The 25104-nt window shown below is 44.8% G+C and overlaps 1 protein-coding gene across 3 annotated transcripts in view; it reads right to left on the bottom strand.

Moving 5' to 3' along the window:
- The window catches only part of FRMD5 (FERM domain containing 5), a 487250-nt gene that overhangs the window by 12369 nt on the left and 449777 nt on the right, over nucleotides 1-25104 (bottom strand). For 2 of the 3 annotated variants that reach the window (XM_006882953.1, XM_006882954.1), the window contains exons 7-10: nucleotides 20412-20499; nucleotides 6928-7016; nucleotides 3861-3924; nucleotides 3262-3353 (exon numbers count right to left, since the gene is read on the bottom strand). In XM_006882953.1, the coding sequence (XP_006883015.1) occupies nucleotides 3262-3353; nucleotides 3861-3924; nucleotides 6928-7016; nucleotides 20412-20499 (333 nt within the window). The remainder of the gene's footprint in view (nucleotides 1-3261; nucleotides 3354-3860; nucleotides 3925-6927; nucleotides 7017-20411; nucleotides 20500-25104) is intronic. The other variant, XM_006882955.1, reaches the window with a different exon arrangement.

The raw sequence follows: 25104 nt of genomic DNA, 5'->3' as shown, positions 1-25104 counted from the left end.
GAACCTGGGATGGAAGGAATAGACTGTTCTATCTCCTCCATCTCCTTACTACAATGTCTTTAAGGCTATTACTCTGAAAACTTGCTGGAGGGTCAGCTTTGGATTGGTTCCAACTCAGCGGCACATAACAACAACAACGACAACAAAAAGCGTTAGGGAGTTATGGTTGTTTAGTGATAAGAAGTTTCACTGCCAACCCAAAGGCATTTGGTTCAAATCCACCAGCTGCTTTATAGGATAAAGATGAAGAGTCACCAGAACAGGAACAGCAAAGGCTATTAGCAAACTAATGACTCTAAGAAGTCCTTCAATGAAGAACTACCTTAAGTTTTTAAAAAGTCTCATAATTTATTTGCACTTGGAACCTTCTTCCTTCTGGAGAATACCATCTTGAAATAAAAACCTGAACATATTATTGTGCATTAGGTGAAAATTTACACAGCAAATTAGTTTTAACTTAGTGGTTCATAGAGAGATCCGCTGACATCTCCACAGGTCAGCACTGTTCTCATTCCCACCCCGTCTTCACTGTTTCCGTCTGCCCGGTTTCCCTGCCCTTCTTTATCCTCTCATCTTTGTATTTGGGGCAAATAGTCCCTTTCAGTTCTGTATAGATGGCTTTTCTAAAGAGCACATTCCTCGTGGGTATTATTGTTTCTTTTCTAGGCTAGTCTATTATTAGGGAGCTGCGGTGGCCCATCATGCTGGGAAGGGTGGGGGTCGAGGAGGAGAGAAAGGCCCTCGATGGACGGACACAGTGACCGTAACAGTGGGCTTGAGCGTGTCACCTGGTGAGGGTGGCACAGGACAGGGCGAGGTTCAGACCTGTTCACAGGGTTGCTGAGTTGTAGTAGATTTGATGACACCTAACAATGACAACAACTGGTGGCCCAGTAGGTAAGGAGCGGGGCTGTTGGCCCAAAGGCAGCTGCTCTGAAGGAGAAAGATGGGCAATTCATAGCCCCTGAAAACCTGCTGGAGGGGCGTTGATGACACATAACAACAACGGTCTATTATTTAGTTGAAAGGTGGGCTCTGGGGATGGCTGCAGTTTCACAGGAGAGGGTGACTTAGGACAGTGGTCTCGGAGGTTCCTCCAGTCTTTAGCAGACTTCTGAGTCTGGTCTTCTTTTAAGAATTTGAATTTTGGTTCATTTTTCTACCACTCTCACAGGAACTTACTATTCTGCCCCAGGTTAGGAAGCTTGGTCAGAGTTTGCCACACCACAGTCCTAATCCAGCCAGGAATGAAAGCCTTTGGCAGGAGTGGGCAGTATTTAGGATGTATCCCACAATTCATGGACACAGCTCTCTGGAGACAGCCCGACCAGGCTCCTGGCTCTGTGAGGCTCTGAGCCAGCTCCTCTTCCTGTCTGAGCACATTCCTGAGTCGGACCCTCCTCCCTTCAAGGCCTTAGGCCGAGGGCAGGGCCAGGGACCTGCATATGAGGGAAGCTGAGTGAGGCCAACAAGGCTGCTTCTGGGCACTTTGCTAAAGTAGGGGTCTGACTCAGAAGAGGCTTTGATACTCAGAATGTTGAGTGTTAAGTTACCAACTGAAAACAGTAGAAAATGACCCCAGTTTCTAGTGGGGGTCCTGGCAGGAGTGATGAGGTGTGGGGACACAATGCAAGCTGAGCTTGATCACAGATTCAGAAGCATAACTCTGTTTTCATTATTCACATGGGAAAACTAAAGCCTTGAGAAATGGTGTTAGAGGCTCACAGGAGAGGACACAGGAGACAGAGGGGCTGGGTCCATTTTTGTTAGCCCTGTGCACCTGGGCAGTGGCAGCTCTGTGCTCGCACCTCCCTGCCTTCCTCTCTGCTGGGCAGTTCCAGGGGACCCTCTTCTTACTGGACTGTTCTCTAATCCTGTAAGTGAGAAGGTTTCTGTTTTAAGTTGCTTTCTCTCCAAGTTCCTGTAACCAGCTAAACCTGGGCTCTGTCCTTACAGGCAAAGGGAAGATGTTCCAACAAAAACCATTTTTTTTTGTCCCTCTCTGGACAGGACTGAGAGACGTAGAAATTGGACTGTGTCAAAGTTTTTTCCTAAGTTCTCCTGAAGGAGAAGAAAGAAAACTGCTCAGGTTAGTATTCAGGCTATCTATTCTGTCCATTCTTGATTCTGGTATCAGTTCCATTAAGACTATAAAGTAGTGCAGAAAGTCTTTCCCCAAAATGACTGCTGAAGCCGGGTCTTGCACCTAGGGGAGAACAGCTGTGCTGACCAGCGCCCCTAAGCAGCCAGCAGGCAGCAGTCTGTGTGCTGGGGAGGGTGTGGTGTCCACACAGTTCAGAGCAGTTCTGCTCTCTAGGACCCCCCAGAGTGGAAGCTGGGGCTGGCAGAGAATCACAAAATTTGCCTTGTTTCTTGATTAAAATATAGCTTGTTAAAGCATAAACCATTCTGTTTTAATTAAGACTAAAAAGTTTAGCGAAACATACTTTGCCTGGCATTATTAGCCCGGTTTCTCAAGGAGTCACTTTTTTTTTGGCTCCATAATGTTTTTATAATACTGTTCAAGGAAATGGAATATAAAAGCTATGAATAAAATAAATAAAAGAATATAAAAATCAAAAGCTAAATTCATGGTCATCAAGCTGATTCTAACTCACAGTGGAAGACATGTGTACTTTACAAAGTCCTTTGGTACCCAGAGTTCTTGCTTTTGGCTCGATCTTGTTTTCTTCATAACAGTCATGTGCTCACCCCTTCCCCAGGTTCCTGTGTACTTGGCCTGTAGCTGATAATCAAGCTGGCACTGATGCATGGAGGTGAAGAGGGTGGAGAGCCTTGGCTTCAATCCCAGATCAGTACCAGGTCACCCACTGGGAAGCTGGCAGGTCCCAGAGTTTCTCCAGGCCTTTCCAGGGCTGGCCCTGGTGCTCCAAATACTCCTCTGGGTTTTACCTGGTCTTTTATGGAGCTGGTACCTTCCAGAAAGCCCAGGGCTCTTAATGGCTCTAATAGAGGTGACCTGTTTATATTAAGCACCTATAGGTTTCTTTGATCCATGCCATACCCACTGGAGGCTGTCAAAAGACATCCCAAGGCAAAACCCTTTGAGCAATTCACTGTAACACATTTGCTGGGCATGGCAAGACTTCCAGAAAGGGATCTGAATTTTAGAAGGAAGTCCAGCCCTGGCATCTCGTTTCTCATTCAGGATATCAGTTTGCTGTCTATCATTCCTCTAACAGTAGCCTTTTGGAACTTGAGTTCTAAGGAAGACTAACCCTGTTGCATGAGGCCACTTACTTGTAGAAAGCTTGGTTCTCAATCCCACATTTCCAGAGGTGCTTGCAGGCTTCTGGAGTTGGAGCAAAATACGTGAGAATAATTTTCTTTTCCTATAAAAAAATTCACGTAGCTGAATATTGATGGAGAAGTACGGGTGAAGTGGGCCAGGGCACTAGAACATGAACTGTAAAGGGGTCCCTAAAAGACAGTGAGAGGCCCCAGATGGGGAGGGGGCTGCCTAGTAGCCGGTGAGCTGCAGGATCTACTGAGGGGGCGCTCAGCCACACATAAACTCACAGGTAGCAAGACATTTTATTTGATACAAATTGAACGCTTGCTGAGAAAGTGGCACTTCCATCTGGAATTTTTGGATGATGTCAGACTAACTTTGACTGCATTTCCTGGAGGTAGGGATCTCTTGGAAGGAACTTTGGTATGTCACCAGCTTCTCGTGCTGCGAGCCCAGATACCCCTCCATACTTCACCTTCAGGTCTTGATCTTCATCTTAGGTATAACACGCAGGCTCTGCCTGAACCCCCCACATGTGACCTTGGTCATGAGGAACCACCACCCCAGGGCCCCAGCCCTCCCTAAAGAGAAGGAAACTGTTACTCACCTCTTTCTGGCTTACGTGCAAATAGAAAGTTTTTCCTTCAAATTTCAGCTTGGTCACCTCATTCCTAGAAGCACAAAGAGAGTGCCTGTCACCTTGTTGGTTGCTTGTCCACAGCTAAGTCTCATAGATGCACACCCACCCAGACTGGAGGGAGCTCCAGGCACAGACACAAGTTTAGCCAAGATCAGAACTCAAACAAGACAGCAGTGCAGTGGCCTTAGAGAACAGTTGTTGGAACAGTTCAATCCATAGTTTTCTGGTCAATCACAATGTAATAAAAGGGTGATAGGATTTCGGGCCCATCAATAGTGGCTGCAAAAGGGCAACATCTACATGGGAACTGAGTAGAGTATGAGGTAGAGTATCCGAGGTCATTTCAGGGTTTGGTTCATAACACAGGTGCATTATCTGGATGGGACGTCAAATGTAAGATGCCACAGGTAGCTGATGAGGCCATAGTTCAAGATACAGCAAATAATGGAAAACAATGCAACCAGGTTCTGTGGGAGTTGTCTTTCAGGTGACTGTGCCACTGGATGGAAAATGCAGTTTAATGCAGACAAATGTCAAACAGTCTCAGGAAAAGGGCAGGGCAACATACCAAAGAGAGAGAACAGATTACATGGAATAGTCATGCAGCGTACTGACCAGGAAAGGGGCTTAGGGGGTTTTGTAGAAAAATCCTTGAAGCCACCAGCCCAGTGAATGGCTGCAGTAAAAGAGGCAAACAGGAACTGGGGTACGCCACCCGTGGGACAGACACAAATCAGAAGAAGTGACATGGTTACTGTACATGGCACGGCTTAGACCTCATCTCCACATGCTGCTCTCAGCTTTGGTTATATTTACAAAATGGAGAAATTCCCAGGGTCTTAAGTGGATGTCCTTGAGAGCCAGAGACCTAGGTCTCAGTATTGGTCACACCTCACTTCCCTTCCTTCTGCCCACCGGGGCTGTGCCTTCTGGAGCCTCAACGCCTTTTCCATCTCACTAGGTGTGAAGTCTTTGTTTTTCTATCTATCTGGGACCCTGAAGGAGTCTAATCCTGCACGCTTGCTTCCATTTGTCTTCTTTGTTGTTTCTAAGGAGATTTGTTCAGTATCCTAAGAAGTATCAGAAAGGTAGTAAGAGCCATGTACCCAATCTAATGGTGGACAGGATTTGGGATAGAGGCAAATTACTTGCTTTCTGTGGCCTGCAAATCATAGCTGGGTCGGGATGAGCTTTCATAACTTCTGACAACCTTTTCTGACCTAATACAGCCTCACAGTATTGCTTTCTTGGCTGGTTCCCTTTCAATCAATCAATCTCTCATATACACACAGGATACAAATTGACATAAATTGATTAATATATGGACAAACACACAGATCATCTAGGCTCTAACAAGCAAGACAGGAAAGTAAGGAGGTTTGGTTTGCTTTGCAAGTGAGATTAGGTTCACATTGATTATTAGAAAGTTGAGATAGTGAAGAGAAATGAGAGCTCAGAGAAGGCATAGCACGAACAGCCCTGGCAGAACTGGAGGGTGTCACGCCTTCTGGATGAGCAGGGATAATTTCGGGACTTCTGGCTCCTGTAACAGTTATTTCCTACTTGTTTCCCTGTAAATGTACTTCCTATCAGCATGGACCTCTTAAAGAGTGTGGCCCAGGACCTGGTCCTCTATGGCACATCAGATAACCACATCTACTCAAAAAGCAAGGCTCCTCAGCAGAAGTTATGACTTGCACTTCTTTTCTTTCTTTCTTAATGGAAAATATTTTGTTGGTTGAGATCCCCAACCCCTCAGTACCTTTACCTGGAGAGAGCAGTGAAGAGGGCCAATTTGAGAAACCTTGGAAGATGCGTACTCTGAGTGCTCACTGGGAACTCCAGAGCACCAGGCTGCCTGCTTTCCTGGGGAACAGGGCCTGGCCATGCATGTCTGAGGAACAGTTTTCCCAGCATTCTGGTTGATCATCTTCTTCACAAGATCAATAAGGGCTGGAAAAGTGGTGTCTACTCACAGGCTTATTTACTTAATTCTGTTCTCTGTAGAGAACAGAAGCCCTGAAACACCACCAGCAGAAAGCTCACAGGACATGACTTTGTGCTCAGATACCCCTTTAGCTTTTCTAGAGAAGGCAAAAGAACCACACGAAGGAGCAGCAGCCACTTGTCTACGCTTACAGGAGCAGCTGGGCAGCTCAGACGCGGCAGCCCGAGGCCCAAGAAGGTACAGAAATCACTGGAGCCTAACAGAATTTGCAAATTTTCTGATGATGTTGAAGGATGTTTATGTAGGCCAGCAAAAGTCTCCAGGAAAGCTACATGTCAATCAACAAATTAGAGTATGCTATATCAGCTCCCAGGAGCTACACAGCAGAACAGACTCCCCCAAAGACCAAAGCTGAACAGAAGCCGTCCAGAGTAGCTAAAGCCAGGCAGTGGTTCTTGACTGCTAGAAATGAGAGCAGGAGAGGAGAGGGTGGGGAGAAAGAAGAGGCAGGGATGTGACTCTGAGGGACTAAGGACACTTAGGCTCTAATGAGGGACACGAGGAACGTAGAGGAGACAGCAGCGTCTGAACTCCTGCAGAGGACATCTATGCAGTGGGCGCTGGTTTGAGGAGGACTAACAAAAGGATTTATATCTACAACAAAGGTCATTGTCTGTGAGTCCCCCAAGGTTAGGCACACGTGTTGGGCACAGAGATGCCCCAGAACAGCCAGCTCAATAGGCTTGGCTGTGGCTCTCAGTGAGTGACAATCTCAAAGGCTTAGTTCTTATGGGAATGTTGCTTTCCTAAAAATGATCCAGCTCCAGGTCTCTTTCCTATCCTGCAATCAAGACTCTATTGGACCCTTTCTTTCTTTGGAGAGGCTGTTGGCTCTCAGGAACACCCTGGGGAAAACGGATCCACTGACAGAGACCACTACCACTAGCAATTACCATCATCAATGCAAGGCTTTGGAGAGGGCTTGAACCCTACCTTCCCAATCACAGACATTAGGCATTTTGGGACCGAGGCCCCTCCCCAGTGGGTATGGCGTAAAGAGCCTATTTTGGAAATGAAGGCACTCACCACTTAATGAAGTGGACTCTCTTATTTCCTTGCAGAACAACAAATCCAAAAGGGGTGAAGGCAAGAAACGCAGCATTTCCTGACACATCCTGCAACACAGAAAGATTTCTCTTCAGGGTGGTGCAAATGTGGAAGGAAGAGGGTGAGAAATGGTTGTTCAGCTGTCGCGGGACTCAAGGGTTAAATACTTGATGGGATGTAATAGAGGGAAGAGTGTGGTATTAGGAAGATCACGGCATGAGGATGAGCCCTGCCACCTGCCAGCTGTGTGCCTACAGACAAGTTACTTACCTTCCCTGAGCCTGAGCCTGTAAGTTGGACATTACAGTCTTACCAAGCTTGGAATTTTGAACTGAACATCAAAAGAGAATGGCAGTATGAGTATCCACGGTGGCGGAGGGCGGAAGTAGAGGAGGGAGGATGGGGGAGGGTGTTAATCATTGGGCTGCACAATTCAATGGGTGTGTGGGGTGCAGGAAATGGGAAGGATCTTTTGTGAAAAACAATGTATTCAAACTTTGTAAACAAATCAGAGTAAAATTTAAAAAAAGTTCAAAAAAAGTGAATGGCAATTCTTCATACATCGTTGGTTGGCTATAAAATGGTGCAGGTGCCTTTGAAAGCAGTTGGGTAGTTTCCTAGGGTGTTAAACATAGAGTTACTATATGACCCGGCAGTCCCATCCTACCTACATACCCAGAAGAAGTGAACACTTAAGTCCTCACAGACACTTGTACACAAATGCTCATAGCAACACTGCTAATAATAGTAAAAAAGTAGAAATAACCCAGTGGTGAATCAACTGATGAGTGGATAAACATAGTACAGTCACACAATGGAGTATTATTTAACAACAAAAAGGAATGAAATTATTGATAGATAATACAATAGGTGAATCTTAAAAACATTTTGCTAAGTGAAAGAAGCCAGTTTTAAAAAATCTCATGTTGTTTGATTACATTTTTATGAAATTTCAAGAACAGACAAGTCCACAGAGATAAAAAAAAAAAAGTAGATCAGTGGTTTCTAGAGGCTGGATGGAAATAGAAATGGGAAACAATTACTGTATACAGGGTTGGGTTTTTTTTGGGTGAGATGAAAATTATCTAAAATTATTGATTATTGATGCTACACAATTCTGAATATCCTAAAAATTGCTGAGTTTTGCCATTGACGTAGGTAAATTTTATGTTATGTGAGCTATAGCTCTACGTCATCTGAAAAAATAGAGGAGAGAGAAAAGCTGACAGTTATTATCAAGACAGCCCTAGGGCCTGGACTCACAGCCCTAGGGCCTGGACTCACAAAAACATTTAGCGGAGAGACAGTAAGAAGCAAGTGGCCATGTGGGCACAGTCCTCACCAGTCTAGGGGTGCCTGAGCCCCAGAGGGGATGGACAGTTAGTCCCCCATCACCACTAGCTTGTAAACGCCAAGCTGGGGCTCTGCTGAGCAAAGGGAGGAGAAGGTGAAGGGCATGATTCCCCACGTGGGGAACCTGAGGAAAAGGTGTTCCTCACGCCCAGCCCGAAAGCTCAGTTTATGGGCTATGCTCTCTGAGGGGCTCCCATGGTGACAGGGACATCAAGTGAGAGTCTGCACTTCCATGGAAAGTCATGGAGCGGGTAGGAGTGTGTTGAGGCAGCTAAAAAACTGTCGGGAAATTGGTGAAACGTCTGTGGAGGCCAGTTGTCTGGGCATGCTCAGTGGATGCATGGCATCAGGGTCAGGCACCTGACGCAGGATGTGAGGGGGCATCTAGGGCTTGGTTCTCGCGATCCCACCCTCCTTTAGAGTTTGCCTCCTGCACGTTCTGTGGCCTGACTGGTCCCAGGAGCAGCAAAGTCTCTGCATGTCTCACGAACTTTGGATGCAGTTTTACCTGAAAATGCCTCTTAAAGCCTGTAGTGAGCATTTGGGCCTAAGGGAAAAACCTGTATGTGTTGCAAACAATTTCAGTTAATATATTGCTATTATTGTACTTTGCTTTACATCTGTGGGAACCCAGACACTCGGCTGTAAGCCTGATGCCATTCAGCCCAGGGGTATGGCAAAAACTGTTAAAAATAGTCCGAGTGGAGACGCTGCAGAGCCACAGGGCTGGATTTCCTCCTGTCTGTCATCAGTGCTTGGGGTGGTTATTAATATCTGAGCACCAGGCATTGCACACAAACATCATTCCTGCCAGGAAGTACAGAGCTGAAGTGGCCGACTTGGCAGAGACACAGGGCAGAGTTGTCCGAGGAGATGGTGAGGGAAGGCTCTGCTGTCATGGAGGCGGCCAGCCTCAGATGGGAGCTGGGCCCCCGGAGGTCAACACTGCCTGTGTGGGCAGGCCCCAAGGAGATGCCAGGTCACTGGATATTGGTCAGATGCCCTCACAGAACAACTGTCCGAGCAAGCTCAGGTGGGTGAATAGAGTCAGGTTGAGAAGGGCAGAGCCGATTTGTGTTGGCACAGAACATGTCAGTGGGAAATGCTTATCAGATGAATATTTACAGTGAGGTGAGTCAAAGGGAGTGGTCTGTCAGCAGTGGGACAGAGACATGTGAGCAAAGAGGGGGGAAGGCCCAAGGTGGGCAGAGGCGGAAAGGCATCTTACTGTGCCCTGAGCCTACGGAAAGGATGGACAGACATGAAGTGTCAGGTCATGATGTAATGGGGAAAGAAATGTGGAGGAGAGGTGGAGGGAAAGGCAGGAAAGAGCCTCCTTCTGCTTTTTTGTATGCCTGACTCATGGAGGTGCTCACATAGGAGCCCAGCACTTGTGCCATCATCCCAGGGCAAAGGGCTCTGGGGTCAGACACTCAGATCTGGGTCCTGGCTCTGCTGCCTGCTTTGTGCCACCGTGGCCAGGCCCCTTCATTATTCTGTGCCTCAGACTCCTCATGGTAAAGCTGGGGCAAGAGAATACCTATTATCCACAGTAGGCACTCAGTGCATTTTAATGGCTATGTGTTCTACATGTGCAAGTTGATTCCAACTCACAGTGACCCGACAGCATACGGAACAACCTTTTAGGGTTTCCTGGATTTAATTTTTACTGGAGCTGATCGCCAGGTCTTTTTTCTTCCTTGCAGTTACTAGTGGTTTAAACTATTAACTTTGATTAGCCATTAAGGAACTCTGGTGGGGTAGTCTGAAAAGAGGTGTGCTATTAACTCATTTCTCTGGTGATTAGAATCCACCAATGGCATCAAGGGAAACAGATAGGCAATCTCCTTCTGTGTGATTTACTGCCATCAAGTTGATTCCAACTCATGCGGAGCCTGGAGGATAGAGTGGAACTGCTCTTTAGGGTTTCTGAGGCTGTAATCCTTACAAAAGTAGTTTGCTTTATCTTTCTCCCATGGTGGGCTTGAATGGCAAACCTTTCAGATAGCAGCCAAATGTCTTAGCCACAGCACCAGCAGAGCTCCTTAATATCATTATTGCTGTTGTTCTGCGCTGTTGAGTTGACCACAGATCATAGTGACCTAAGGAACAACAGATCTGAACCCTGCCCTATCCTGTGCCCTCCTCCTCATCTCTGACATTCATCGTTACAGTCACTGTCAAATCTATCTTGTTGAGGGTCTTCCTCTGTTATGCTGACCCTCCACCTTTCCATGCATGATGTCTTTTTCTAAGAAGTGGAGTGTATCAGGGATATGTCCTGTCTGCATATATTTTCAATCTATATGCAGAACAAATCATTGGAGAGACTGGACTTTATGGGGAGGAATGTGGCATCAGTATTGGAGACCCATCAACAACCTGTATTATGCAGATGACATAACCTTACTTGCTGAAACTGAGCAGGGTTTGAAGCATTTGCTGCAGAGGGTCAAGGGCTGTAGTCTGCAATATGGATTGAAGCTCAACATCAAGAAAATGAAAATTTTCACCACTGGGCCAGATGGCAGCATCATGGTAGATGGAGAAAGGACTGAGATTAACAATTTCAGCTTGCTTGGTTCCACAATCAACATTCTATGCACAAGCAGTCAGGAAATGAAAAGACAAATTTCATTAGGATAATCTGCTGTCAAGGACTTCTCCAGAGCACTGAAGAGCAAGGATGTCAGTCTAGAGACTAAGGTGTGCCTGATCCAGGCCACAATCTTTGCAATTATTAGTTATGCATCAGAGAGCCGGACAATGAATAAGGATGACAAGAAGAATTGACACCTTTGTATTGTGGTGCTGGAGAATATTTTTGAAAATACCATAGACTCCTAAGAGAACAAATAGTTCTGTTCTGGAGAGGGTGAAACCAAGCTGCTCACTGGAGGCAAGGATTTTGAGGCTCTGTCTCACATATTCCGGACATGTAGCCAATAGGGACCAGTCTTTGGAGAAGATTATCATGCTTGGAAGGGGGGAGGAACAGTACAGGAGAGGAAAACCGTAGATGAGATCTAGTGACACAATAACCGGGGTAATAAGGATAGGTGTATCAGAGACAGTGAGACTGGACCAGGATAGAGCAGGGTTCAGAGATATTGGGATAGGGTCACTATGAGTTGTAGTTGACTCAGGGCACATAACAGCAAGAAGTCCCTCCTAACAACATACCCAAAGTATGTGAGATGAAGTTTCACCTTCTTTGCTTGCACCCTTGCCTGCCCCCTGTTTCTCCAAGACCTAAGTTTGCTTCTTTGGCATTCCTGGGGATATCCAGTACTCTTCTCTAACATCTGAACTCAAAGACAATGATTCTTGACACAGTAATTGAAAAGCCCATGGCCACACCCATGTTTATAGCAGCTCTGTTCACAATAGCAAGGAGTTGGAAACAACCCAGGTGCTCATCAACAACCAAACTGATAGAGAAGCTGTGGTATATTCACACAATGGAATACTACGCTGCATTGAAAAACAAGGAACTCATGCAATATTATTCAAAATGGGTGAGCCTGGAGGACATTATGCTGAGTGAAATATCTCAGTCGCAAAAGGAAAAATATTGCACGGTGCCACTGTTGTAAAATGGGACTGATATCAGAGTTGGGGTAAGGCTGAGAAAAACTGGATAAATTGTGTATACTACACTGAAACAGATGAGGGAAAGAATAATTTAAAAGCGATGTATGATAGTGTATTATGGTTATCATAAGAGTCCACAATTAAGGTTGCACAGTGGAATGTACTTGGGGCGGCGGGAGGGATGCGGGGGGATTGTGTACCAGGGAGGGAGTGTTTCTTTTACTTTTTAAAAAATTTTATTTTATTATTGTATGTGTGTACCGTCAAATCAGATCTGACTGGTACAGGAGGAGACTGTTGCTCCTTCTCCAGCAGAGCATCTGGTGGATTTGAACCATGCCCCTCTGGGATTGTAGTAAAGTGTTTCTTTTACTTTTGAAAGAGAGGAGCGAACTGGGGCGGGGGGAGGGCTGGGCAGGGAGAGAAGTGCAGCAATGAATGAATGGAAATCCAAAATCTCTGCAAATGCTCATTAAAATTATTAAAAAAAATAAAGCTAAAAAAAAAAAAAGAAAATCCCATGGCTTAGAACAGGTGCACCTTAGTCTTTAAACTGACAACATCGCGTCTTAGAACTTTGGGGAGGTTTTTGGCAACAGATTTTCCCCAATGTGGTATGTCTTTTGATTTATTTTTTTTTTACTGTTGGTATCAAGGGTGTTGATTGTGGGTCCAAGTAAGATGAAATAATCGACAATTTCAATCTTTAAAAATATTATTATAGCTAATTAGTTGAATTGGAAACAGCAGTGGCATCCATTTCTTAAACAACATGCCTCTGGAAACTCTGTGGACTTTGAGAAAAGATAGTTATAGAAAGGCTCAGGTCTTTTGTTCATGAGTTGGGCTTGACTTGACAGCAATCAACAACAACAATTAGTTGAAGGGAAGATTGGTGGCATTGTCTGAAGTCAGCAGTGCTGCTAACCCAGGAGCGGCACCTCTTTGGCACCTGGAATCCACCAGCTGCTCCACAGAGTAAATATGGAATATCTCCGTCTATGAAATGTACAGCCTTGGAAACCCAATGAGGGATCAGCTATGAGTCAGTTCTGATTTAACAGTCATGAATTTTGAGTTAGAAAATGAAGGCGTGTGGTAGAGATGCTGGAGTGGGAAATAAGAAGTCCCTCAGGGTTAGGATACCATGGAGAATGGAGATCTGGGTGATCCATGAAACTGAAGTGAATGGAGGGAAAGGAGTTAGGAAGTGGGGATGCAGTTAGAGATCTTCCAGAAGAGTCTCATCCAGTGACAGGCCTCCCTCTGGCCAGAGCAAGGGGATGGGAAGGCCCACCATGAGGTCGGCAATGCTGGTCAGGCAGCTGGGCTGGTACTGTTTGTTCAGACTTCTCAGGGGTGGCCTATGAGTGGAGGCAGGTGTTTGAGTTGGATGATAATAAACAGCCTGTACTGACTAGACTGGCTGATTTGGAACAGGAGACTCACTGGGAATAAGCCCTGATTAGAGGATCAATAGCCCAAGGGGTGCAATGTTTAGATAGTTGACTGTAAATGGAAAGGTTGGTGGTTCAAACCCAACCAGTAGTTCTGTAGGAGAAAGGCGTGGCTATCTACTTCCATGAAGATAACAACTAGGAACACCCAATGGGCAGTTCTACTCTGTCATGTGGGATTGCTATGAGTCACAATTGACAATAGCAGTGACAGAATGCACATCATTCTAATAAGTAATTATAGGACACAGAACAATCTCAATTCCATCTCACATATGAAGAAAACAATTCTGTAAACTTTCAGGCTTCAAATACTACAGACATAGATGAGGCTATTGCAGGGCTCATTCTGGTTCGAGCCCACAAAGGGCAAGAGCAGAGGGAACCCTTGTCTTCATGTTTCTGGCACATGAGGCTCAGCAACCAGAGAGAAATGGACTTGGCACAACAGCGAGAAATCTCACATCTAAGCTGGTGTGAAAAGATAGATGGGCAGCCACACTGACACTTTCTCTGGAACTTTCCCAGTTTCTTCTATCTAACATGCCATTTTCATTGTGAGCCTGCCCTTGGGATTTGTGTGCAAACTAACAGGTTACATGACAAAAGAAGGAAATGAGGACAAGGAGATAAATGATAGTTGCTAGTAACCTGTTCTCAGATCTTCCTTCTGATCAGTCTGGAGTCTGTCTTTTCTCCCTGTCTACTTCCCAGCCTGATGAAATCAGCACCCACAGAACTGAGGCTTTAATGGATCTGGGATGTGGAATAAAAATACATGAAAGTGAGACAGTGGATACGCCAGCCCCATTCTGCATCAGAGAAAAATCATAGCCTCTAACTCACTTCTATAGTAGTTAGAGGGATGGTTTTATGGTTGTTTTTTTTTGTTGTTGTTTTTAAAAATGCCTTTTCTTTTTCATCCTTGCAGAAAAAAGCTTCAGTCTTAGTTTGGGATTCAACTCTGCTTTTCATTTGCTCTTTGGCTTACTTAACTTCTTTGAATCTTAGTTTTTAAATTTTTAAAATGAAGATAATAAAACATATCTTGAGAAATACTACTTCCAACTGATTTTAAAGAGATGGCTCAAATGCCTTATTTCCAGGACATGGACCCAGGGTTTTTTCTCAGAGAGGGGACAGATTTGCACTTAGCCTTTCACACATTAATTTGGAACCAACCATCAAATTTTATTTGCATCAACTTAATACCATCAGAGTTCACGCTCACATCATAAGAGTCTCGGAAATCACAGCACTGATTGGATTTTGCAATTAGGGGGTCCCTGAACATGTCTTCAGTCACCACAGACTGTACTTCTTGATAGAAATGAAGCTGGTGCCTGTTGGCTACCATCCCAGAGGACAACCTGGCTGTTGGAGTCACACACATTCTCTCAATGTCTTCCAGTGAGAGAGACAGAAACTCAGCATGGTTGGTTGTTAGGCCTCTCTGAAGTCTTCCCTCTGGGACAGGATTGAAACTATTTTAAGCTGGGTGAATGAAGTTGCTCACAGACATTTCTGCTTATACCTTGGAGTGCTCAGGTGGAAACTTGTATATTTAATCATGGGAAAAAAATTCAGATTCAATATATTTAAACACAGCCATAAGAAACTGGTGTGGAAACGAGGAGGTGCTCCTTATAAGAGGCTTGGAGTCATACTATGAGAGCTCAGAAATGGGATTCTTGGCAGGGACTTGCAATCTCAGTGGTTGTGGTCCAGTTCTTAACATGGGCTGTAGATCTAATGCCCTCTCAATGCACAGGCAATGGGGCCTTTCCACGGATGAAGGAAGGCCACCATTGGTCCTTCTTACTCTGCTTCTTGAGGTCAGAGGCTACTTGTAAGCAACAGAAGGGCTTACTTATCAAGAGAGGATGCTAAATGGTTGGTATATGAAAGTAATAATCTTACTTTAAGGACAGCAGAATTCAACACGAATTTTATTTCTGTGGTTGATATAATCTAGATACTGCTTAAATCAGTTTCTCCTCAATCTATATAGAACAGACATGAATACACTGGTGAACTTATATTAAATTCTTATGTCATGATTTTAGGGAGCTCTCGTGGCCTAGTGGTGAGAAGCTGTGTGGCAATCCCAAAGGTATGTGGTTTGAATCAATCAGCTTCTCCATGGGAGAAGGCTGAGTAATCTCCCATGTGATTAACCACCTCTGAAAACTTGCTGGAGGGTCAGCTATGGGTTACTCCCAACTTAATGGCACACAACACCACCACCACTACAATGATTTTAGTAATCTTATTGGTCTTTTCCTCTTCTCTGTCTCAGAATTGGCAATGACTCCTGCTTTGTTTCTAAGTAAACCTCTCTCCAGAAGGAAGACCACATGTGAGAACTGAAAATGCACAGCACTGAGAAACAGATAGCTCTGGGTCAGAGTTCCAGACTGTCTTTTCCAGTAACTCTACACTTGGTAGTTAGTGTGTTATAGTCTTGGTGGTCTTTTGTTAAAATGGGGACAAAAAGATCTTGATTTAGTAGGATAATGTAAGTGCCTAACACCTGCAAGCTCTCAGTAAGTGGCACCCTCACGACTTATGATAAGGCTGAGACCTGTGACATGTTGAGCTACTCTGAACCCCGAGTCAGGTCCTGGAATCCGCCTGGTGCACTCACAGTCCAGGCCTGTAGGACCCCCCAGGGCAAACTGCTAGTCAGCTCATGGCCACCTGGGTGTGGTGGCTCCTGAGGCTCGAGAGGTGTCAGGACTGGGGAATAGAGGCAACAGTGGCTTGCCAGCTGTTGGTTCGTCTCCTCTCCCAGCTGCTGTAGGCTAGGTTGGCTGGAGTTTGTGGTATAGTGAACAACTTAGTATGCCCATCATGGCCATGCATAGTCTTGGACTTCCACAGAGTGATGGATGGATCTATGCAGATAAAGTGCTTGGGGCTCACCAAGGAGATTAGACAGCTTGTAATAAAGCAAATAAGGTGCATGGCACCCTTATGTGGCTGGAACCAATGAAAATAAGGTGTGTGGAACCTTAACGAATGCATTGATCAATATTGCCATTCTGTTAGGCTTAAAGTGAGTCACTCCCAGAGGTGGAAACTGGGGACCTCACTATTATCAAAAAAGATGAGCCTGGAGTAGAGTGTCTCTTCTTGTCCCAATGCTGAGATCCTTCTATACTCAGGAGAGAGGGATGGGATACTAGACAGTGTGACAGCAGCAGAGAAAGGGCTGACCCAGGAGAGCTGTGAGGACAGCGTGGTGGGCTTTGTAGCCATGGGACAGGATTCCTACAGTGACTGTGCAGATCATGGAATGAAAAGAGCTGAGAGCTTTTGGGAAGGTGGCTTCTTGGTGGAGTTGGGTGCCTCTCGGCACTTATTGGCTCAAGAGCCTTGTAACACTTAACCAAGGAGGGCAGAGGCCAAGCCTGGGTGGGGCCAAGGGCTGAGGGCCAAGAAGAGGCTTGTCTTGGGAAGACTGAGAGAACTGAGAAAGCTATCCTGTTGTGAAGAAGGGGGGCTGTCTACATGCTTTGTGATTCTCATCCCAAGTTGTAACCTGTTTCTTCCCTAATAAACTTCATAACTGTGAGAATGATCTGTGAGTTCTGTGTGGTCACTGCAAAAAGTTACTGAACCCAGCAAAGAAGTAGAGTGCTAAGAATGGTGTCAGAAGAAGTAAAAAGATTAGATAGTGGATATATTCTGACGTTGCTAACCCAAAGGCATGCAGTTCAAAAACTATCTGCTGCTCCAAAGGAGACAGATAATTTCCTCCTATGTGGTTTATAGCCCCTGAAAACCCTCCAGAGGGACAGCTATGTGTTAGTTTCAACACAATGTCACATAACAATAACATGGGAATCAGCCATGGTCTGATGCTGATGGCGATTCTCCCACCTCATGAAGTAAGAGGAGGTCAGATGCCCTGCACCGTTTTTCTACAGCTTTCCCAGAAGTCAGACGCTGAGGAACAGAAGAGTCTTGTGCAAGCTCATGGCTTGGATATTACTGTAAGCCAGTTGGCTTAAGGAACCCTGCAGCTGTCCCACTAAGGATCTGTAGGATCTGCTTGCCCTGGTCCCAGGCTAGAATAGGACATGCTGGCAGAAATAAACCAACAGTGTGCATAGGAAGGACAGTGCTTCTTAATCAGTCCAGAAGAACAGGGCCCAGGCAAAGTATTGCTCTGCTCTCATTTAATTATCAAAATGATTCCTCTTCTTCTACCCTCCCTAGAGCTGCATGCCCTAGATTCCCTGGGCCCAGTAATTGCCTCTCTGTTAATAGAAATCATCAGTATTTATTACACCAAGTGCTCCAGCTTATTTCAGCTCTCCTTGTAGCAACATTAAAGCAATGTGCTTGGTGACTCTACTTAATGACAAGAGTTAAGACTCCCAAACTGTTCTCTTTGCTTGGGAAGGCAGTAGAAATTGTGAGAGTGTGAGCTGGAGCCTGAAAAATGAGCTGAAAGGCCATATGTGGGGTCTGCAGCAGGACTCTGATATGATCAGCAGAGCCAGAGGCCTGGGCCTGGGAGCCTCTCCCCTCTCCCCAGAGCATGTCTCCTAGGGGAGACTTGGTATGTGGAAACATGACTTCACATCTTGCTTTACTACTTAGGGCCTTGTGAACTGTGCCTCTTGGAAAGTCAGCTTTATCTATGAAACAGGGAGAACATTATCACCTCCCAGGGATGGTGTGAAGTTTAAATGTGAAAAGAATGCAAAAGTACTCCATTAGGCCTGCCCTGGAGGGTGTGCCACAAATGTATCCTCCTCCCTCTCTCTGTTCCTCTTCCTTCTAGGAGTTGCTGTGGGGACGGGATGATGTCATATATGAGACTGGGCCTCACACTGGTCCCATCCTGTTGCCTCCTCAGCCTACCTATCTGCTTGACAATAGGCAAACTACTTACAAAAAGAGGGCCTGGGGTATGTGTGGGTTTGGACTGTGACTAGGAAGGACCCTGTCTCTTTGAAAAGTCAATGCTATGTGTGGTCTCAAAGATACTGTACCAGTTCGGGTCAAACTCAAAGATGACCTTCAGATAACATATTTATCTTCAGGCAATTAGGGCTTTTAAAAAAAACGGTTTTATATAACTTTACTTGGTAATCAGCTATTAATTTTTATCCACACTGATGGTGTGTAGATTTTTGAAAGTGGTGACAGGTACATAGGTAACCAGTGTATCCAGCTTATTTGAGGAATCTTCCTCGTCATTACATTTTCTGAATAACCATACATGGACATTCCTTACTCCTTCGGCCCAGATGGCTTTGTTAAGCCTGGTGTCAGTGCGAACACCTGGTGTTCCCATCTCCTTCATGGCAAATTTCTGGGTCTCCTTTAGTGCCTGAGGAGCATGCTTCTTAAATCCCACTCCATGGATGCACTTGTGAATGTTGATGGTGTGCTCCCTGGTCACCACTTAGTTGATGGCAGAACGGCCTTTCTTCTCACCACCTTTCTTTGTGGGGGCCAAAGCGCCAAAGCAGCTATGACTTTTAAGGTCCCGGAGTGACTCAGTCATTTAGAGGACATAATTATTGAGCACCTATGGTGTACTGTGATAAGGAAGTGAGGTACAGAGACACCTCTAAGAACCCAGGGTCCGAGGAGGTCAGGGCAGGCCAGGGCCCACTGACTGCAAAACCCTCTTCATTCCTGTGTGGGTTCTCTGATGATAGTATCTCAGCGCTTTATGGAGAGGTTTAAACTAGATCTGTTATGCATTATTTAGAGAACATGATTTAGGAAGCTTCGCTAATTCATTTGTAAATATCTACATGGCAATTCTTCAGTATAAATCAGCATGAATGTAATGGCAGGCATAGTTCAATGGTGATTTTTTAAAACTTAACGAATGGGAATAATTTTATGAAACACAGTATGAACGAAACACAATGTCATAGTGTGAAACACAATGTATACAAACTTTGTATGCAAGCCAATATAAAATAAAAATTTTTAAAAAGTTAGAATGAATGTATTTTCTGACTGCTGGCCCCTAAGAACACAAGGGTTATCCTAATTATGTTTTCTAGGTGAGCTAGTGAACAGAGAACTGTTGACCGGGATGGTACCCAGACTTTCAGAGCATCAGAATGTCCTCAAGATTCATATCAGAAGTAATAAAATGCTCAATATTCAATTCTAGGCAAGGACAAATCAACATTACTTCATCACCAAGGGACCAAGGGAAACATGTCCCTCCTATGTCACTGGGTTCCTCGTTTTTGCTTCTACTCCTTTCTTTCTATTTGACACTTACCCTGTCTCTTCAGATAAAGTGGACCTCTTTCCCCCCCCTTTCTTATCATCCTCCCTTCAGACCAGTTTGAGAGTCCATTTTTCTGGTGGCAAAGGAGCTTGTCTGGTAATGGAAAGAATGAGGGACAAAAAGGTAGAGAAACTGAGGCAGAGACCAGGAGTGATCACGCAATAGGGATGTGGAGATGAGGCAGGAGGTGTCAGCCCCAGAAAGAGCAGGAGGAGGTGAGCGGCCCCCACTTCTCTCAGTGGTGACTACTGCAGCCTGAGCGCATCTTCAAAAGACCAGACACGTGTGAGTAATTACAGAGCCTTTCTCTGGGCACAGCCTCCCCGGCTGGTCCCCATCTCACCCTCTCAGGCGCATAATGGAATTAAATGTGACTCCTCTGCAGTTCCTTATGCTACTGCTGTCAATAAAACCCATTCTTGGAAAGGAAGTGGGTTACGGGTCAAGGGAGGGTGGACAGTTTCCCGAGGCGTCTCCAATCGGTCCCTGTCGGGAGCCTTCCATACTCCTTTTCTCTTCATTTCCACCAAATTACCCACTGCTGCCAAAGTCAGATTTGTTATTTAGATTGACTTTGCTTTCAACATTGATGTGTCATCACAAAAATTATGCAGCATGGAATCTAGACAAGTTCTCAGATTTGGATGTTTTCTTTAGCATCTGTCACTTGAAAGAGTCAATTGTTCAGATGGTGAAGGGGCCACAGGCACTGACACCTGGTCCTTTGCTGCCTGTTGGCCTCTGGAGGATCAAGGTCAGCGCCTTCCCCAACCATGGATGCTTACCTTACACGGGTGGGGATCCACCCCGTAGGTCTCCAATGTCTGCGCTTTCCGTAAGAAGTTCAGCTCTGAGGTTGCTGGTGTCTGACCACTGGAATAAAGAAAAGGAGACAATTCAGGCCTCTCTATACCCAGGGGTCTAATAGAGAGATAAACTATTAAGAAATGCTCTGTGGCAGGAGGGTGGGGAGAAAGGAGGGTTACTGCTTATGAAGTACTGACTTTTGCTTTACGGTGATGGAAAAATCATACTGATTAAGGGCTGGGCTCTGCATGCAAGTAATATCGTCGCTATCAGTAAGTTGTGCACATGAAAAAAATTATGTGATATATATATTTACAAAAATAGCCACCCCAAGGCCCACCCTGTTTCTAAAAACAAAAAGACCAAGAGTAGCTGCTGAGGCTGCTTATGTATAATCAAACACTTCATCAGATTCAAGTCCTTAGTTTGAAGGTTTAGGGTCACAGTTTCATGGGACATCCCAGTTCACTGTCCTAATCATATGCTTAGTGTTTCTCTTCTAACTTTGAGTTCACAGTTTCATTGTGTAGTGCCTGGAGTCTTAAAAGCTTCTAATGGCCACTCAAGGCACAATAATCGGTCTCTATTTGCCTCAAAAACATAGCAAGTGGAAGTGCTAGGAATAGTAGGCAGTTATGAGATGTCTGAGAATTATCTCCTTTTTCTGTGACTAGGAGTAAAAGCTGAATAGTACTCAACTATTATTGTTGTTGTTGTTGTTACATGCTGTTGAATTACCTGCAACTCATAGCAACACTATGTACTAGAGCTCTGAACCCTGCCCTATCCTGAGCCAATCTCACTGTTTCCCACACCTACCCCTATAACCCTAGTCACTGAGTCATTCCATTTCATCCTCTCTTGCACTGTCCCTCCACCCTTCCAAGCATGCTGTTCCTTGGTCCCTCCTGGTCACATGCCCAAAGTATGTGAGAAAGAGCTTCAGAATCTTTGCCTCCAAGGAGCAGTTTGGTTTCACCCTTCCAGGACAGATCTGTTCTCTTGGCCATCCACAGTATGCTCAATACTTTTTTTCCAGCACCACAAATCAAAGGCATCTTTCTGTAATTATCCTTAGTCATTATCCAGCTCTCTGTCACATACCAAGTAATTGCGAAGGCCATGGCCTAGATCAGGCACACCTTAATTTCCAGACTGATATCCTTACTCTTCAGCACTCTGGAGAGGTCCTTGACAGCAGACTTTCCCAATGCAATTCATCATTTGATTTCTTGACTGCTAGTGTTAAGAGTGTTGATTGTGGAGCCAAGCAAACAAAAACTGTTAACAATCTCAATCTCCTCTCCATCTATCATGATGCTGCCAATTGGCCCAATGGTGAGAAATCTTTGTTTTCTTGATATTGAGCTATTATTAGTGAACATATTTATCAATGATTCTATAGAAGAATCCTGCCCACAACGGAGAAAAATATAAAATTTTAAGTTTCCATGAACTCTAGACTTTCTGGATTCATGGAGGGTGGTTCAATCCTCAAAACTACTGCCCTGAATTGTAAAATGGTACAACCATTCTTGAAGGCAGTTTTGCGTTTCCTCAAAAAGCTGAACATAAAAATTCCATATGACTTAGCTAGTCCACTGCTTGGAATATACCCTGAGAAAATGAGAACTGAGGCATAAATGGGGACTTGTACACCAATGTGCACAGCAGCATCATTCACCATCACAAAAACATGGAAACATCCCAGATGTCCAACCACAATCGAATGAATTGAGAAATTATGGTATATTCATACAATGGAATACTACACAGCACGTAGGAGCAATGATTTTGTAAATTATTACCTAACTTGGGAGAGACTGGAAAGCATTATGCTGAGTGAACTAACTCAGTCACAAAGACAAATATTGTATAAAACCATTATTGTAGAATGAACACAAAGATCCTAGGGGGGGAGAGGGTGGAAGAAGGATGAGGATATGTGGAGTGTGTGAGTGTGGAGGGATTAATCATGGGGTTGTACAACTTGATGGGTGAGGGGGGTGAGGGAAATTGGAAGAATCTGGTATGAAAACCCAACTTATTAGAATTTTGTAAATAAACTAGTTAATAAAAAAATTTAAAAAACCTAAAACCAACAACAACAAAAGACTATTGCCCTAAGGTAATCTTTAAACTTAAAAAAAAAAATCTCTTTAAGTCTTTTTTTAAAACCAAACAATGACTTAGCTTAATTCATAAAGAATGTCAGCTTTGAGATTCTGCTCTTTAAGATCTACATCTATGGGATCAAAGCCATATGCTGGTGGCATAGTCCATAACAAAGGCCATGCATCCCTGGCAGTTTGAACCCATCAGTGTCTCTGCAGGAAAAAGATGGGCAGTTTCCTCCCATTAAGATTTACAGCCTTGGAAACTCAATAGAGGGTCACTATTGGTTGGAATTGACTTGATGGCAGGGAATATGTGAGTGATACAGGATAAAATTGACAATGGCAACTCAGAAAACTAGATAGGCACCTTGGGGGTGGTGAGTTTGTTAATGGAAATGAATCACACAGAAAAGGACTGTAAGAATGGTTGTACAATTTAAAGAATGTAAGAAGTCCAGGCTGAGTTTAGAAGGGGTCGTGGTACTAGGGATATTGTAGCTGATGTTAGATGGATCTTGGCTGAAAGCAGGGAATACCAGAAGAATGTCTGTGTTTCACTGATTATGCAAAGGCATTTGACTGTGTGGATCATAACAAACTGTGGCTGACTCTGAGAAGAATAGGAATCCCAGAACACTTGATCATGCTAATGTGAAACCTATACTTGGACGAGGAGGCAGTCGTCAGAACAGAGCAAGGGAACACTGCATGGTTCAAAATTGGGAAGGGCGTACACCAGGGATGTGTCCTGTCTCCATACCTTTTCAACCTGTATGCAGAACAGATCATCTGGGAGGCTGGGCTCTATGAGGAGAAATGCGGCATCAGGATTGGTGGAAGATCAATAATCTGCGTTATGCAGATGACACAACTCTGCTTGCTGAAACTGAGGAGGGCCTGAAGCACTTGCTGCAGAGGGTCAAGGACTGCAGCCTTCAATATGGATTGAGGCTCAATGTCAAGAAGACGAAGACTCTCACCACTGGACCAATTGGCAGCATCAAGATGGATGGTGAAGAGATTGAGATTGTTCACAGCTTTAGCCGGCTTGACTCCACAATCAATACTCTTGGCACCAGCAGCCAGGAAATTAAAAGACGTATTGTGATGGGGAAGTCTGCTGTTAGGGACCTCTCTAAAGTACTCAAGAGCAAGGTGTGTCTCTGGAGACTAAGGTGTGTCTGGTACAGGCCATGGCCTTTGCAATCACTTGCTATGTGTTAGAGAACTGGACAATGACCAGGGAGGATAGAAGGAGAATTGATGCTTTTGAGCTTTGGTGTTGGAGAAGAGTGCTGAGGGTACCATGGACTGCTAAGAAAACAGATTCATGCTGGAGAAGGTTAAACCAGGCTGCTCCTTGGAGGCAAGGATTCTGAAACTTCATCTGACATACTTTGGCCATATTGTAAGGAGGGACCGGTCCTTGGAGAAGGATATCATGCTTGGGAGGGTGGAGGGCAGGCGCAGGAGGGGAAGGCCCTCTGGGAGGTGGACTGATTCTGTGACTAGGGCAATCGGGATGAGTGTGTTGGAGACAATGAGATTGGCACAGGACAGAGCAGAGTTTAGAGCTGTTGTACATAGGGTCACTATGAGTTGCAAGCGACTCGATGGCATAAAACAACAATCAATGTCAGTGAAATGCACACAAAGAAATCTGAACTGGTATATGTTTTCACTGTATGTAGTCTAACAACACAAAATAGGGTCTCAAGGCAAGACATGCTCTCTTTTGTTTCAGGACCAACTTTAGAGACTAATACCTGGGATTAAAAACAGATGCTTTCATAGGTTAGGCAGGTTTCGTAATGAGTGATGTGGACTGGGTATAAGACAGTATGGAACATGTGCAACTATGAATGAGTGGAAATCTAAAGTTTCTGTAAATTTTCATTAAAATAAAAAAAAAAGACAGTATGGATCATGGGAAGTTGCACAGTACTTTCTGCATCGAACGCACTGAGAAGCCCAGAATCACTAGAGTTTCTGGTTTATTAACACGCTGCCGCAAATGACGGGAAAAAAAAGTGTTTCTAAGCAATCTCAATTTAAAAGTGTGTGGCAACGTGTTAAAAAGATAAGTCCTCCTTCTCCTAGGGCAGTGGCCCCAGCTCTTTCCCATCAGAGCCCACAGGATATGGATCCAGGGGTGGTATCACCATCGGGTTCTCTTTTGGGCCCAGGATGTGGGCAGAGCAGATGCACATCTAGAGTATGTGGAGGGTGGGTGGTCTGTGGGGACAACAACTCTGATGGCTGGAGGGAAGGACTGAATGGTGCTAACTTCTAAACTCAATACAGTAGGGCAGGAAGATAAGCCAACCCAGGGGAGAAGCAGACCAGGTTCCCTTAGGAGTCCCTTTGAGAGGCATCAACCAACACCTTTGCATGTCAATTTGTGTGCTACATGCTAGAAAATATACAATTTAAGTAAATAAAATATAATGTACAATCTGGACCTTAAGAGACTTCACAGAGTGGAAGAAAAGAAACATAGACACATTTCTGACACTGGGAAGAGGAGACTGGACTGTGTAAGTAGGCATGTATT

The sequence above is a fragment of the Elephantulus edwardii genome, unplaced genomic scaffold (genome assembly GCF_000299155.1).
Source record: "Elephantulus edwardii isolate Elephantulus edwardi_28Jun2011 unplaced genomic scaffold, EleEdw1.0 scaffold00026, whole genome shotgun sequence".
In the NCBI taxonomy this organism is placed as follows: domain Eukaryota; kingdom Metazoa; phylum Chordata; class Mammalia; order Macroscelidea; family Macroscelididae; genus Elephantulus; species Elephantulus edwardii.
The sequence above is the reverse complement of the archived record's forward strand: the minus strand, read 5'-3'. Positions and strand labels throughout refer to the sequence as shown.